Source organism: Neofelis nebulosa, chromosome 8 (genome assembly GCF_028018385.1).
Source record: "Neofelis nebulosa isolate mNeoNeb1 chromosome 8, mNeoNeb1.pri, whole genome shotgun sequence".
Taxonomy (NCBI): domain Eukaryota; kingdom Metazoa; phylum Chordata; class Mammalia; order Carnivora; family Felidae; genus Neofelis; species Neofelis nebulosa.
The window spans coordinates 14,787,076-14,802,834 of NC_080789.1; the positions used below are offsets into that span (position 1 = coordinate 14,787,076).

Below are 15,759 nucleotides of genomic sequence, written 5' to 3' on the forward strand. Positions count from 1 at the left end.
TGGGCAGAGATTATGAACATAAGAAGCCAGTTGTCCCTTCTGTGCCCTCATTCCTGGGCCTGCGCAGGGAGCAGCGGGCGCGTGTGGGTGTGTGCGTGCACGCACGGGTGTGTATACACACGTGCCCTTTGTGTGTTCCCAGGGCCCCGGTCAATAGAGACTATTGTGTCTTCTGTTTCTCCTTGCCCCAACCTCGACAAGCTCCCTCGCTCATTCTCCAAAGAATTTGCTAGCTCTCAGCTTTCTGGAAAAGCAAATCTCAAAACCTGCTTTCCCCCACCTCCACCCCTCCCCCACGAAAACAAATCCATGATAATAGCTGTGGGAAGGATGGTTCTACCGGAGGGGGTTGCTGGCTGGGAAGGGGCATGGGGTAGCCGTCTCCACTGGAGGTTCTGTCCTGACTCGGGTGGTGGTTACACAGATGTATACACATGTAAAAATCCGCTATGCTGTGCACTTAAGAATTGTGCACTTTATGTAAGTTTTACTCCAATAATAAAAAGATCTTTATAAAGCCTGCCCTCCCACCCGGGAAGCAAATGGCTGCGGCAATCCCAACAGGCCTCTCTTCTCTCCTGCTCTAGGCTCCACAGATGAAACCAGCAAAATCGCCGGGGCCAGCCCAGCTGGGACCTCCACTTGGACAGCCCCAGCCACGCCCACCCACACAAGGTAAGCCCCATGACAAGTCAGCAAGAGAAATTATGCAGTGAGGATGTCCAAATGCACTGAGGGATCCATGTGTGATTTCCAGAAGGTACTCTGGGAAAATCCATCCTAACACTTTATCCACAGAGTATGTGTGCTCACTCTGTGCGCAGAATGAGTGAGAATGTGAGGTCTGTCACCCCAATAAGTCAGGAATGAAGAAGGGAAAGACAGGTGAAGTCACTGAGTGCTTCATAGGTGCCAGGCACTGTGCAAGGGACTTTCCCCTCTATTTTCCTTTTTTTTTCTTTTTTATCTCCCAATCACTCCCCAGTGAAAACCATCAGTATTTTCTTTTTGCAGAGGTGGACATTGAGGCTTTGCCCAAGGAAGCACGAGAAAATGCAGGTTTACAAATATGGCCTTTCAGATCTTTGAACAAGTATCTGTTTCTTTTTTATAAAAAAAAAAATGTTTTAATGTTTATTTTTTGAGAGAAAGAGAGAGACAGAGTGTGAGCAAGGGAGGGGCAGAGAGAGAGAGAGAGAGAGAGAGACAGAATCAGAAGCAGGTTCCAGGCGCTGAGCTGTCAGCACAGAGCCCAACGCAGGGCTTGAACCCACAAACCGTGAAATCATGGCCTGAGTCAAAGTTGGACACTCAACTGACTGAACCACCCAGGCGCCCTGCAGGTTTCTGTTTCTTAGCCATCAGTGGTACCTGGTTGTAGATTTATGAGCAACCAGCCAGAGTGAGAAAGAAAAACGGAATATTATATATAACTGTTTATTGAAATTATTCTTCCTCAAAAAATATTCCAGCATTACTGTCTAAATGTTGCCATTTATTAGAGAATGGGTGAACTATTGATGAGTTTATGAAAGGAAGCCGTGGCAATAACTGTGTCACAAAATGTCGTGACCTGGGCGTTCTCACCTGCGGGGCCCGGAGAGAAGACCTGCCCACCGCCTCTCTCGCAGTCAGAACCTTCCAGACGCCAAACGCGTTCACTGCTCTAGCGCCAGCTTGGCTCTCCGGGGCAGCTCTACAGCAAGAAGCCCGCCAGGCAGTTTCACGGCAATCTCTTTAAGAATCTGCTAGGAACCTACCAGAAGAAAAAGCTTTACTCTCACATTTTGTGGCCTTTCCAGTCGCTGTTACTAAAGTAACATATTCACTGTTTCTTAGAAAAATCGGCCTTGGGCATTAAATGGCTTCCTCTTCCACAGGTCTTAAAGCACCCCATCCATCCTTCCTGTGTCTGCTTCTCTTCCCAGAAAAGCAGAAGGTATTTAAGAAAAGGGAAATTGTGTAACTTACATAACCGTGTAAATGGACATGGGGTTTCTTCTCTAGGCAGATAAATGTGTTTTTGTTTTTAATGTTTATTTATTTTTGAGACAGAGTGTGAGCAGGGGACAGGCAGAGAGAGACAGGCGGGGGTGGGGGGAGACACAGAATCAGAAGCAGGATTCAGGCTCGGAGCTGTCAGCACAGAGCCCGGCGCTGGGCTTGAACTCACAAACTGCGAGACCATGACCTGAGCCGAAGTCGGACACTTAACCAACTGAGCCACCCAGGCGCCCCAACAAATGTGGTTTTGAATCCACCTCTACGTCTCAGTACCTTTGCGGTCTTAGGCAAGTTACATTGGTTTCCCCAGTGATATAACACTCCCTCATTTAGTTATGGGCAGCTGTCCAAGACATAATGTAGGTGAAGCACTTAGCAAGGTGTCTGGCACAAGGGAATGCTTAGTAGGTGTTAGTTCTTACTACTAATAGTTTACTATTAATAACTATGTGACTTTTACTGTTAAAAACTTACTATCAAAAACGTGTCTTATTAACAATTAAAATATACATGCTGCTCTTAATGATCATTACCATTAACAATCCTTATAAGCAGCCCAATGCCCTCCTGCCTGGCGATAATTCTATCATTATAAGTGTTCAAAAATGATTTATTCATCCCGCTGCCCGGCTCCTGGCTGTGCCTCTGCCCTGCCCTCTCCTTTCCCGCTCTGCCCCAGGACTTACTTTTTAAAACACATTTGAACAGAGCACTTTTAAAACAGAGAGCTACTGTATTCTGGTTTCCTCTCCGGCCCAGAGTACAGACATGCTTGATAAAGAGATATTATTTTAAGGGACATGAGGCTAAACACACTATTAGTGAGTTGAAAAACAATCCATTTAAAGCCAATTAAGATAATTAAAGCAAACGCTCATTGGATTAACACTCAGATTAAAAATAACAAGGCTAGTTAATTAACTTGTTTTGAACTCACCGTAAAAAGTGAACTTTTCTTTTAGTGAACCTCATAATTTTTTAGCACCAATCCTGTGCTTCGGCAAATACTTTCTCTGTATAAGTCAGTGGTTTTCTGTATGTGCTGAAATGAAAAATACAAAATTGTTTGCTTTGCCAAGAAGCTGAAAGAAACAAGTACAGTGTCTCCTGAGGAATCCCAGGTGGATAATAGGGACTCAACAAAGAGTTAATAAATGAATGAACGAGGATCCAGATTTTCCAAGATATTACTGGCCCTGGGGTAGGAGAGAGGACAGGGAGAATTAAGTTAAAAGTAGAAAACAGATGTTTTCTTTGACCTGCAGTGGGGTTATTTTTATGTTTATTTATTTTTGAGAGAGAGAGAGAAGGAGGGAGGGGCAGAGAGAGAGAGAGAGGGAGACACAGAATCCGAAGCAGGTTCCAGGTTCTGAGCTGTCAGCACAGAGCCCGACGAGGGGCTTGAACCCACAAACCGTGAGATCATGACCTGAGCTGAAGTCGGACACTTCACCGACTGAACCACCCAGGCATCCCCCCGCCCAAATTTTTTTTTTAATGTTCATTTATTTTTGAGAGAGAGACAGAGGGTGAGTCGGGGAGGGGCAGCGGAGGGGGGTCGGTACACAGGATCTGAAGCAGGCCCCAGGCTGAGCTGTCGGCACAGAGCCTGACGCGGGGCTCAAACTTACAGACTGTGAGATCATGACCTGAGCCAAAGCCGGACACCCAACCGACTGAGCCACCCAGGCACTCCTAACCTGACACAGGTTTCAAACATAGAAGAGTAAGCCAGCATTTAGAAACCAGGAGGTTTTGCACAAATATTTCCATTCCCAGGTTCTCTAGATAGAGCAGAAGCTCTAGAAACAACGTGCCTGTGTCCCTCCTCAGCAGCTGCCTGCTGACTTGCAGTCACTGGGCTCCCGTGAACGACAGGACTCTGCCATTCGCCTCCGGCCCTGCTCCTCCCTGTTGTCTCTTTCACAGGGCTGTAGCATCAAGTGCAATTTTCTTCAGCTTGCGCCTCTTTAGAGTTCCCTGAACTGTGTTTTTATCTCAAGGAAAAAATGTTAAAGCCATATGGTTTTTTGGACACCTGCCTGCTTCATTTATTTATGTACCTGCCTGGCCCTATAGGTGTTTGAGATCAATGGGTTCTCCAACCCACTGGGACATACAGCGACAAAAGCGGCGAACAGCAGATCAAGGCCACGTGCAATCAGTTGCTAAATCGATACTTCAGTTCAATCCAACGTAGAAAGTGCCGCATCAGCCTCGCAAGAATGTTCACATGGGGCCGGATGTTCGGCGGCTGGTCCGAGGGCCTCATTTTACAAGCCAGGGCCCAGGAACCAGAGAAAACCCAGTCAAGTTAACGCAAGACAGGAGTTAAGAACTGGGGCTCCGGGAGCCAGTATGGTGTAATGTGCCAGCTGCGATGATTGAGGGCAGAAGTCAGCGGAAGTCAAGTCCCCCCTCCTCCTGCACCTGGCTCAGAGATGTCCTCCCCTGGAGGAGAGCGCCTTTTTTCACTTGCACAAAGATGTGAGGACTCAGGGCCACCCTGCATAGCATGGTTTTGTGATTTTTGTTTGGGGTTTTTTTGTTTAAGGAAGAAAGAGAAAATGAAACAGTGCTTTTGAGTCAGAGAGATGCAGGTTTGAATCTTGGCTCGTCCCCTTACTGGAAGTGACACCTTGAGCAAGTTGCAGCATATCTGGGACTCAAGTGGGGATGATGATAATGCCTAACCCACAGCACTACTGTGAGGAGGCCGAGCCCAAGGCCTCAGACTCAGGTGTGCTCAGTAAGACTTGTAGAAATCAGCATGAGCAAAGGGCCACAGACACAGGCTCCAGCCCCTCTGAACTCCAGTCTCCTAACCTGTCCACAGTGATCTCAACAAGCACAGCAGGGAGAGCCACGGGGTACCCCGTTCTCCCAGGAGCAGGTCCCAGTCTGTTTTGGCAAAATGCAATTCACAGCAGCCCTGATGCTCAGGCTTCGCAGATGAGGAGAGAGCGCCTTGCTTGGAGCCTTGGAACCCTGCTCGAAGTCATTTCTGGGTGGCTAAAATGTCCCCAAGCCTGTGATGCCCCTTTGCTTGTAGGTGAAAGTCTCCATGCTCTGTGCAGTGAGAGGGAAAAGCCAAGACCCCTGTGAGCTCTTTGCAGCTACTCTTTTCTCGTTAGGAGACCTTGAGGAGGCTCAGTTTCCAGCTCTATGTGACAAGAAGGATGGTATCTTCCCTACCAGCCTCTCTCTAGATCAAATGACATATTGCCTTTGAAAGTTCTTAGAAAAGTTTAAAGAGCTATCAAAAGGGAAGGAGTAATCTATTGTCTCAAGAGTAATGCATCTTCAGTGTGGAAAACATCCGTGAGCGAAAGAAAATTAACCCCACCACTTTTGTAATCATTCAGCACTGACTCATTACTCAAAGCGTGGTGAGCAGAAGCATCACCTGGGAACTTGCTAGAAATGCATAATCCCAGACCCCACCTGGAGCAGTCTGCCTGGGTCGCCATAACAAAATGCCACAGAGTGGCTTCAACAAAAGACATTTATCTTCTCGCAGTTCTGGAGGCTAGAGGTCTAAGATCAAGGTGCCAGCAGGGTTGAAAGTTCTCTCCATAGCTTGCAGACAATGCTTTCTCACTGTCTTCTCATGGCCTCTCCTCTGTGTGGCCCCTGGGGTCTCTGTCTCTTCTAAGGACACAGGTCCTATTGGGTGAGGGCCCCACCCTTATGACCTCACTTAACAATAGTTAGTTCCCGTAGGGCCCTGTCTCCAAATACTGTCACGTTGAGGATGAGGACTTCAAAATATGAATGTGGGGGGGGGGGGGGGGATGTGGGGGTACACAATGCAGTCCACAACACTCTCCCGGACCTACCGTATCCTAATCTTTATTTTAACAAGATCCCCCCAGTGATTCATGTGCACGTTAAAGTTAGAGACACACGGTTTGAGTGGACAACTTTCCAGTCTTTATTTTTTTAATTAATTTTTTAACGTTTTTATTCATTTTTGAGAGACAGAGTGCTAGCAGGGGAGGGGCAGAGAGAGAGGGAGACACAGAATCTGAAGCAGGCTCCAGGCTCTGAGCTGACAGCAGACAGCCTGATTCAGGGCTCAAACCCACGAATCATGAGATCATGACCTGAGCTGAAGTCAGATACTTAACTAACTGAGCCACCCAGGCACCCCTCCAGTCTTTATTTTTTACATAGCTATATACATATGTGCTAAAATGGAATAAAACCATATGTTGTTTTGTAAACTGCCTTTTCTGTTTAGCAGTATGTATTTAGCATATATTATCAACACTGTTCTATATCATTTAATATATGATAGCCACAGGGTATTCCATTACATGGATGTGTCTTAATGTTCCTGATCAGTTCTCCGATTGGGCACTTACACTGTTTTCAGCTTTTCGCTGTTATAAAAAAACTGCAGTGAACATCCTCGAAGCAATATTTGTGCACAGCCATATTTATCTCAAGAAAAACTTGAACGTAATCATTTTTCTCCCTGTAGGGGGCCCTCGCCAAACTCAGTCTCCTCAGCCCCCGCGAACCGGGAGCCCCTCCCAACAGAGGCTCTCCCCGCAAGGCCAGCAGCCCCTCAGCTCCCCGTCGGGGTCTCCACAGCAGCAGAGATCGCCAGGCTCACCACAGCTGTCCCGGGCATCCAGCGGGAGTTCTCCAAACCAGGCCGCCAAGCCAGGCGCTCCCCTCGCCTCACAGCCCCGGCCCCCCGTTCAAGGCCGCAGTGCCTCCCAACAGGGGGAAGACTCCAAGAAGCCAGCACCACCCCACCCTCATCTCAAGTAGGTGCTCTGGGATCCGGCAGGGTAGAGGGTGGGGTAGGGGTGCGGGCAGAGCTTGGCTGACTCAGGGGCTCAGAGACCAAGGAAGACCCACTGAGGCCTCACCCAGACTGTCAGTGGGTCGGAGGATGGAACTTGGATGGCAGGCAGGGCCCAGGAGGTCAGAGTACAGCTTGGCTCCCACCACGACCCTCCAGATACATACTCATCAGTTATCTCTTGCCACATAACAAACCTCCCCCAAAACCGCAGCTTAAGCAAACGACCATTTTCTTCGCTCATAATTTTTGGTCCAGCAATTTATTCTGAGTCTGGATCAGCTGGGAGATTCTCCTGCTGGTCTCTCCTGTGGAGTTGCCAGGTAAAATACAGGAGGCACGGTGAGATTTGCATTTCAGATAAGCAATGAATAATTTTGAGTATAAGTATACCCTCAAATATAGCATGGGAGATACTTATACTGGAAAAAGGATTTGTTTTTCAACTGAAATTCAGATTTAACTAGGTATCCTGGACTTTTATTTACTAAATCCAGCAACACTACCCTCCTGGGATCATTCAAGTGGCTGCAGTTATCTGGCATCTTAACTGGGGCTGGATAGTCCAAGATGGCCTTCCTTACCACACATCTGCTGTCAGCGGGGCCTGTCTCTCCACGGGCCACCAGCTCCGGCAGGCTGGACCCAACTTCCTCGCATGGTAGAATCCCATCCCAGAAGAGCAAAAGTAGAAGCCTCAAAGGCCTGGGCCCAGCTTTGAAGCCACACATGTGTTTTGGGTCAAAGCAACCTATGTGGCCATATTGACTCTTGGTAAGAGGGCCTCCAAAGCACATTGCAAAAGGCTAGACCCCAGGAAGAACCACTGCCGTCACGTCATGTCTGTAAACGACACATCACGACACACACCCGTCCCCTTCCCTCTGAAGCCCATCTCTCGCTTTGAGGTCAGAGAGTCCCAGCTGTGTTTTCTTGGGAAAGCCCCTCCCTTCCTTCCTTCACCGTCAAGCACTAACGTGCAGAAACAGAGCCTCGCTCCTAGCACCCACTGTCCGCTTACCACCTGCCAAGAACTTCACTTGGTTGGGGTTTTTTTAATTCTCACAAGCATAGGGGTAACTATTACTGTCCGCATTTTACAAACGAGGAGGAGATGAATTGCCGAAGCTCCACTGTTGGTGAGTAGAAGAGCTGGAATTGAACACAGGGCACTCAGCCCACGGATCGGGCTAACCAGGATGCGTCTGAATGGGTGATGCATTCACACGGTTCAAAGATCTACACGACATCAAAGGTACACACTGAAAAACCTTCCTCCCATCTCATTCCCGGCCAGTGCTCTCCGGCCCCCTGCTCCCCAGGGGTGACCACATTTGCTAGTTCCTTGTGTATTCCTCATGCAAGTACAAAAATGTATGTTGCTTCCCTCCCCCACTTTTGACAAACGGCAGTACTTTCTATCCACACCATTCTCGCTTTTTACATTTAACAGTAAATCCTAAAGCTCGTCCACTGCGTCCATTGACATTTTCCCCTTTTCACAGCTGTATCGTATGCCACAGTATAGTTGTACTGTGATCGAACCCACCACAAAGAGAAATTTGGTTGGCTCTTACAGAGAAGCCGGCGGCAAACAACCCTGAACACACACTGTTTGTCAGGTGTATAGGCTCAGCTGTGGAGAAAGCACCAGCGATGATATGGTAGGATCAAAGGATGAATGCATTTTCCATTTGATAGATATTAGCAAGTGTCCCTCCAGGCAATATGGCATCGTGGTTGACAGCACAGACTCGAGTCAGACTGCCTGGGTTCCAATCCCAGCTCTACCACTTAAAAGCTGCATGACCTCAAAAGCATTACACAACTTCTCTGTGCTTCTACCTGTATGGTGATGGCAAGACCATGTGTGGATCTCTTAAGCTTGGGGCCTATGTGTATCACCTCTTCCTGTGTCTATCACCTCCACTAGAATGTGAGCCTCCTGAGGGCAAGGCCCGAATCACATCCCTCTCCACAGCCCTGTCACCTAGCACTAGGTTGGCACAAAGGTTCAAACAGTGGACACCTTGAGAATCCCGAAGCAGGCCAGAGGCTTCAGCAAAGGCTTCACGGGAAAGGCAGGAAGTGAAGCCCAGAGTGACAGAGAAGAGGCCTGAGGGTGGGCTAGACCAGCCCTCCGTTTTTAATAAAAAATTTTTTAATGTTTATTTTTGACAGAGGGAGAGAGAGAGAGAGAGCATGAGCATGAGCAGGGGAGGGGCAGAGAGAGGGAGGGAGACACAGAATCCGAAGCAGGTTCCTGGCTCTGAGCTGTCAGCACAGAGCCCGATGTGGAGCTCAAGCCCACAGACCGCGAGATCATGACCTGAGCCAAAATCGGACGCTCAACCGACTGAGCCACCCAGGCGCCCCAAGACCAGCCCTCCTTTTTACCGATGAGGTGAAAGAGGCCCTGAGCAGTACGCCACCTGCTGAGGCCAGAGGGGTCAGATGGCAGGGTGGGGTCCAGAACACGGGCCTCCTGATTCCCAAACTCGTGCCAGAAAGTACAGGAGGAGCAGCCACCACCCAATGCTGATACAGCACTTTACGGTCGGCCCCACAGGTTTGTGCGCGGAGGCACGAGAGTGGTCAAGCTGCTGTCTAGTAACACCTGCCAGCGAGCAGCCCGGCTTGCTGGAACGAATGTGATCCTCGGGCACTCCCCTGCTACTCACTGAGAGCCCCAATTTCTGTACCTAAAATTGGAGGATACTGATAACCACCTTGCAGGTTAAAGAATGTGTGTGATGCAGTCAGCATCATGTAAGCGTTGGGATGCCAGGTTTCCGGTCATCCTATCATCGTGATGACTGGGCTCACCCAGCTTGGCTTCCGGGCAAGCCCTGTGACTCATTTCCCAGGCCTTGTCACCCCCAACCCCCTTTGCCTTTCTGTTTCAGCAAATCCCAGTCCCTGACTACCAGCCTCAGTACATCTGACACCTCTCAGCGCGGGACCCCAAGTGAAGACGAGGCCAAGGCCGAAACCATCCGCAACCTGAGGAAGTCCTTTGCCAGCCTGTTCTCTGACTAACCTTGTCCGGGCTGGGACAGGGGAGTGCTGTTACACTCTCCCTTTCCCTGCCTCTCTTCCTTCTCGGCCTTGGTTCCCGATGGGAACAGAATGGAGGGCCTGAGAATATACTCTCTAAATGCCTTTGATCCAGGAACTGAGTATCTATATGTGTTCCCACCTCCCTTGACCATGACATTCCAGCATCATCGTCCGAGTGGTGGGCCTTTGAGAGCCTCCAGGTTCATCAAATAAGGCCCTAACGGCATCACATCACCCTGCCCACCCAGATGCTTGCTCCCCTGCCTCAGATAACCAAGTGAAATGTCTGTGTGTGGCTAGTTTTCACATTTCTTGTTAGTGTTTTGCTCGCCTTCAGGTGAAGGTCCCCTCCAGGCCTTGCCTCACCTCCATCAAATGCAGACACTGTAGTCGGACCTCAGCAACATAGGAGGCAATAATCTTTTGACCATGTTTTGCAAACAAAAGGAGAAAAGCCCAGCCAGGGGAACATACTACCTACCCATGCTAGCTCCATCCAGGCTCGATCACCCCTCAGACCAGAAAGGCAAAGGTCCATCACATGTGGCTCCCGGTGGGATCTTAAGAACAGTGGAATGAAATCAGATCCTGTGTAACAAGTGGGGCCTTTCAGAGCTCAACAGAAATGGAGAGGAAATCCTGAAGTGCTGCTCACCCCCAGATTGGACAGCCAAGAGCAGACGACAGTTCTACGAATCATCCCTAGTTCCCAAAAGAAGATGCCCTCAACTTCCCAAGGAAGGAGTCAGGTCAGGGTTTCTCCACCCATTCTGTGTTACACCACCAAGAACTCCCCGAATTCCCGCCAGAAATGTTGTTCCCTCCTCAAGGACATATGAGGAACCGGAGAGAATCAGGAGATCAGTAACGCAGGCTGAGAAAGCGAAGTGGTGGTAACTTCCAGGTTGGCATTTCACCAACGGTTTACAGCAAGGCTTTGGTAGGTGACTCAGGTACAAAAGGGTCCCATGGTCAAACATGTTTAGGAAATACTTTGTATTTCTTGTTTTGAGATGGGTAGTACACATTACGTGTCAAAGGCTCTTGGAATTCCTGCAGTGAAGAAACGAGATTGAACCTTGCTTAAGCCAAGCTTACTTCACAGAACAAGTGGGCTACAGGGCTGGGCAATGCCGTGACTCCCTTTCCAAAGCTTTTTCCCTACATCGGACTGCTTCCCATGACCAGATGGGGTGCAGGGCTGCCCCCAAATCACCACGTGCCCGGTGCTAGAAACATTGTAGGTGCCAGAACCAGCCCCCTGGTCCCAAAAAGAGCCCAGGACATTTGAACGTAGCCACCACACTCTCCCCTTACAGCCTACATTGCGACTTGAGGCATGTCTCTCCCTCCCTGGTCACAGAGGAGAGAGGGAGGTAACAATGAAAGTGTCCGTGGCGTGGAGCTGCATTCTGAATAAAGGAGCAGGGACAACTTATAGGGCAAGGTGTGACATCATGGAGGCATGTTTGGGGAGATCAAGAGCATAGAAAACACCTAAGGCAGCCACTGCTCTTGTACATTGGAGATTAAGGTCGGAAAAAGTCAAGGTCACCTGATTCTCACATAGTAATAAAACACAACTGGAAACACACAACAGAGTGGTCATAGGCTGGACAAAGTTTCTCAAAGCGTGGGCACAGCTAGCTTCAATTCAGAGCAAAGGAGGCAGAATTCTGGTCATGAGGCCCAGACCCTTGTCTTTGTCAGTCTCCCCAAGTATTTTGCATGCAAATTGAAGTTAGACCAGCAGCCCTGAACTGAGCTCAGTGGGAAGGCCCCCTGCATGAGCTCAGTATTGGTATGGGCTCTTTACAGCCAGGCACCCACTCCTTCGCTGAGCAAAAATTCGTGGCTCCGCCAACTGTGACTGCGCGGCTTACATTTTCCCACTTTCTTATATTCTGTCCCTTGTCCCTAAAAACTTCTCAACATTCAAGCTGTAACTCCCAGATGCTCCCACTACAGTAGCACAAGATTTTTTTTTTTTTTTTTAATCAGGCCAGGCATCCTGATATTTATAACCGTGCACACATGTGATCCATGACATAACACTAGTTTATAACCAGCACATTTGAGTCAATTTCCCCACTGGTCTGAGTATGAATGTAGAGAACAGGAATGGTCTTGCAGAGACCATAGACCCCCAAAATGGACTGTTGCCACACATAGGCTAACACGTGTTCCTTCCAAACACTTAACCTTTAATAGCTGTGACATTTTTGAATGGGAAAGGGCAAAAAGAAGGGAGTAAAGGAGTCACTCTATAGAGATTCTGACAGGTGGTTTGGTTTTTGCTTTGTTGCACAACTTTGACCCAAAGAAAGGCTGGCATTTTCCCTCCAGGCTGACTTGGTGAGGCTGAACCATGGGTGCCAAGGGTGTAGCACAATGAACGGGGATTTAAGGATGCAGCTTCAGGGGACACTGCCACCAGCCAGAGAAAATAACTCGGTCCAGGTCTTCCCCCTCTCACCATGGCGAAATGGTGCTGTAGTTTAATTAGGTGTGAAGTCAGCTTTCCAGGGACACTGAATATGCATATCCTCGCTCTTCCATGGCCTCTCTGTGTTCTCTCCATTGTTACCGCACTCCCTCCTGACGTTCAGTCCCTGCTGGTGGGGCAGGGAGGAAGGGCCTTCACTCACATGGTAACAAATACAGTGGCACAGCTCAGGAGCCTAAACACCAGCTACCTACTGAAGTTTTCATCGGAGTCTGCAGTGGAAGGAGTTCACGGGGTAGGCAAGCCGGCATGGGTGTCTCGTGAATTTGCTACGTGAGTCAAGCACAGGGCACATTCCTTGGCACACAGGTGTTCAGGACATGTTTTAGGTTGGCCTTCCTAGAAAACTAATGAAATGTACACAAAGTGTTCAGGCTGGAGAAAAGGGCAGTCTTTACAAGAGTGTCAGTGTGAGGAAGTCACTTGCCCAGGAACAGAAGTGAACCCATATAATAGTAAAATGAGATAAACTGAAGAAAATCTACGGCGTTTTTTTGTTTTGTTTTGTTTTTTTAAGCCTCAGAAAGAGGTCTCAGATTCTAAACTGAGTGTGAAAAGGAACGGAGGTGAGCAGAATCAGGGGGGCCATGAGGCATCCCCCGTAGTGCACTTGACCATGGAGGTGGGGGGCCTCAGAGCCGCCACGGCTGGGAGCCAAACATCAGCCTCAGTCAGAAGAGGCTGTGGCATGGGCCAGGATGATGCCAAGGCTTGTACAGCAAAGACCCAGGGCCAAGGAGCCCCTTCCAGACACGGCACACAGCATACACCAGAGCTTCACAAACAGCCCTGGCCCGCAGATACACCGCCTCCTTTCGGAACCCGGCCCCTCCCAGGTCTGGGGAGCAGACAGCTGGTGTTTTATTCAGCTACATAAAGCAGGTCAGTGGTTCGTTCTGCTTTCAGTGCTTAGCGCTGGTGAAAGGTCAGAGTCAGGGTTTAGGCCGGTTAAGTCAGCCTGGCAGATCCAAGCAGTGGCTGAGTTATATGGAGGAGTAGCTCAGGGCCTAAGAGCACTTTTCTCATATCGCATGTTTTTCTTTATCCTGGAGAGCACGCCGGCTGGTTACTAACTGTCCCCGACTCCCACACAGTCACTGATAAAATTCAGACTTTGAGTCTAATATTAAGACTCTAAGAGAAGGCAGCCACTTGGAGTTTGGTTGGAGACAAATTGGAAGTTTGGGCAACAAGCAAGTCAGATCGGTCCATTAACCAAACACAATGCATAAAGGGCACAGAGCCTCCCTTGTGTTTCCGCAGACAGAATATGCAGCCCAGCTAGAGGAGACTGGGACTCTTAGATGCTGGGTTCAGAGCTCTCTCTCTCGATTGGCCCCAGCTGAGAGAAAGATGAAAATGGCTGGGACATGGTTCTTGAAGTCAGGGGGGTGTCCCTTGAAGGGAAGACCAATCAAAAACTGAATGCTCCTTCTATAGTGCGTGTGCGTGAATCTTTTAAAATCCCTTTTGTTTCCCATCGTTTGTGTTTTGATTGGTCCTCCTGCTTGTAATTTCCGTTTCCAAACTCCTATAGTTGAAGTATTTGCTGTCTACGGTCTTTATGGAGTCTAGGGCAGAAGCAAGTTGGCTCTTGGCAGCTACTGCCCAGGGAAGGAGGAAAGCCGACCTTGGCCCCGGGACCCCAGCACAGGGAGCAGAGGGAGGAGTGTCCAGCTCCATCAGAATAAGAATTACAGAGATACGGGGCTAAGCAGTGATCGCAGAAACTGGAGCACCAGGCCAGACAGAGAGAGGACAGAATGCAACTGCCTTTACATGAGGAATCCCAAAACCTTACACTGGAAGGAGAGGATACCTCCTCCCATGATTTGATGTCCAGCCTTGCCAAACCATAGCTTTCACTTATAAAGAGAAGGGGGAGAAAAAGGGCAAGCTCCCATTAATAAAAATAACTAAAGGGAAAAACACGGGGCCACAGAAAGCCGTTAAGGCTACAAGCCAATGGAGAACCGCATCTTCCCAAAACGCTTACCGCGGCACTCTCAACGAGCTTGCCTCCACAACATTCTCAGCGATGGTCACAGAGTCGCGCAGGGGACGTGCTGCTGCCAAACCATGACTTCATGCTCGTGACGCACCAGCAATATATAAAGCTCCACAGTCTCAGCCTAATGAAGAGAATGTAGGGTTTTACAAGCTTCTAACCATAACTGTAGGTGTCCAAGAGGAAAAGCTTTGAGGCTGTCTTAAGAATTTAGAACAAACTGCTGGAGGATTTAGGCGTGTGGCACACACTCTCAATTAAGAGATGTGTCGCACTGGCCAGGAAGTCCCAGATGAGGTGTCAGAAAGCAGCACCCACATCCATGGGACACCAGCAGTTCCCAGACCTCTTGAGAACCATTCAAAAAGGACACTTGGCAGACTCATTGTTTTACAGGATTTGGTGCTTCTGGTCATCACTACATCCTCCCGCCGCACACATACCCACACAGTGCAAACCTAACAGCACAGATGGCCACGGAGGGATGTAGAAGTAGAGAAGGGTGGACTTGGGCCCACCGAAGCTTCAGGTGATTCTTTCAGCCCAGACCCAGTTAGAGCCACACAGCATCTAGTGGACACTGTTTGAAAAGCTGTCCTATAGCTCAGACATTACAAAATACCACAGAAAGAAATGTCAAAGCCCCAATCCTTTGCCTATATACAGTAAGCTACTAAGGGTGACATGGCCTCTAGAAAATCCTAGTACTGACTGAATTTTCTTCACTGTGATGGGAATAAAGACTGTATGTGTAGCAAAAAAAAAAAAAATACCTTCACGTATATGTAGGACTCAAAATATTCTTGCAGCATATAACATTCCAAGCCATTTCCTTATATGCAAAACAGATTTTTTAAAAAGGAGGAAGACATCGGCAATATTCCTAAATATTGTCTGCAGATATAATAGTGTTTTATTCCTGGGTTGCGATTCAGATTTTTATTTGTCATGATAGCATGTTTCTATACTGTAAGATAAGACATTTGTGTTTGGCCTTTTTCTTGTATGAAGAATAAATCTTGAATTTTGTGTATTTTAAATCTTAAAAGCAAAATGTTCTTCCAATAGAGTAGTTAAGAGGCAACTTTGAAGAGCACTCAAAGCAGGAAAACTTTGTTGAAAGAGGTCATCTATTTAGATTACAAATTAGGTACCAAGCGTTGCAAACACAAGGAAAAAAAATCGTAACTCCACTCCAGAAGCAGCCAGAAACAAGAGTCCCCATAACCCCACAGTTGTCCAAAAATGCTGCTTCAGAGCCCAGAAGTTTCATCACAGAGCCCAGGAAAGAGCTGCAGAGAAAGGAGGTGGGTTGAGCAGGTGGGTGTCTAAGCACCCACCCTAGCTTGGCTTCTATTCATTTTA

General features: G+C 48.5%; 1 protein-coding gene across 2 annotated transcripts in view; it reads left to right on the plus strand.

Annotated features, from left to right (window-relative positions):
* The window catches only part of SYN3 (synapsin III), a 470,078-nt gene extending 454,651 nt beyond the window's left edge, over nt 1–15,427 (plus strand). For both annotated transcript variants that reach the window (XM_058741475.1, XM_058741476.1), the window contains exons 12-14: nt 588–675; nt 6,491–6,782; nt 9,727–15,427. In XM_058741475.1, the coding sequence (XP_058597458.1) occupies nt 588–675; nt 6,491–6,782; nt 9,727–9,859 (513 nt within the window). In that variant the 3' untranslated portion in view covers nt 9,860–15,427. The remainder of the gene's footprint in view (nt 1–587; nt 676–6,490; nt 6,783–9,726) is intronic.
* Nucleotides 15,428–15,759: the final 332 nt, after the last annotated feature.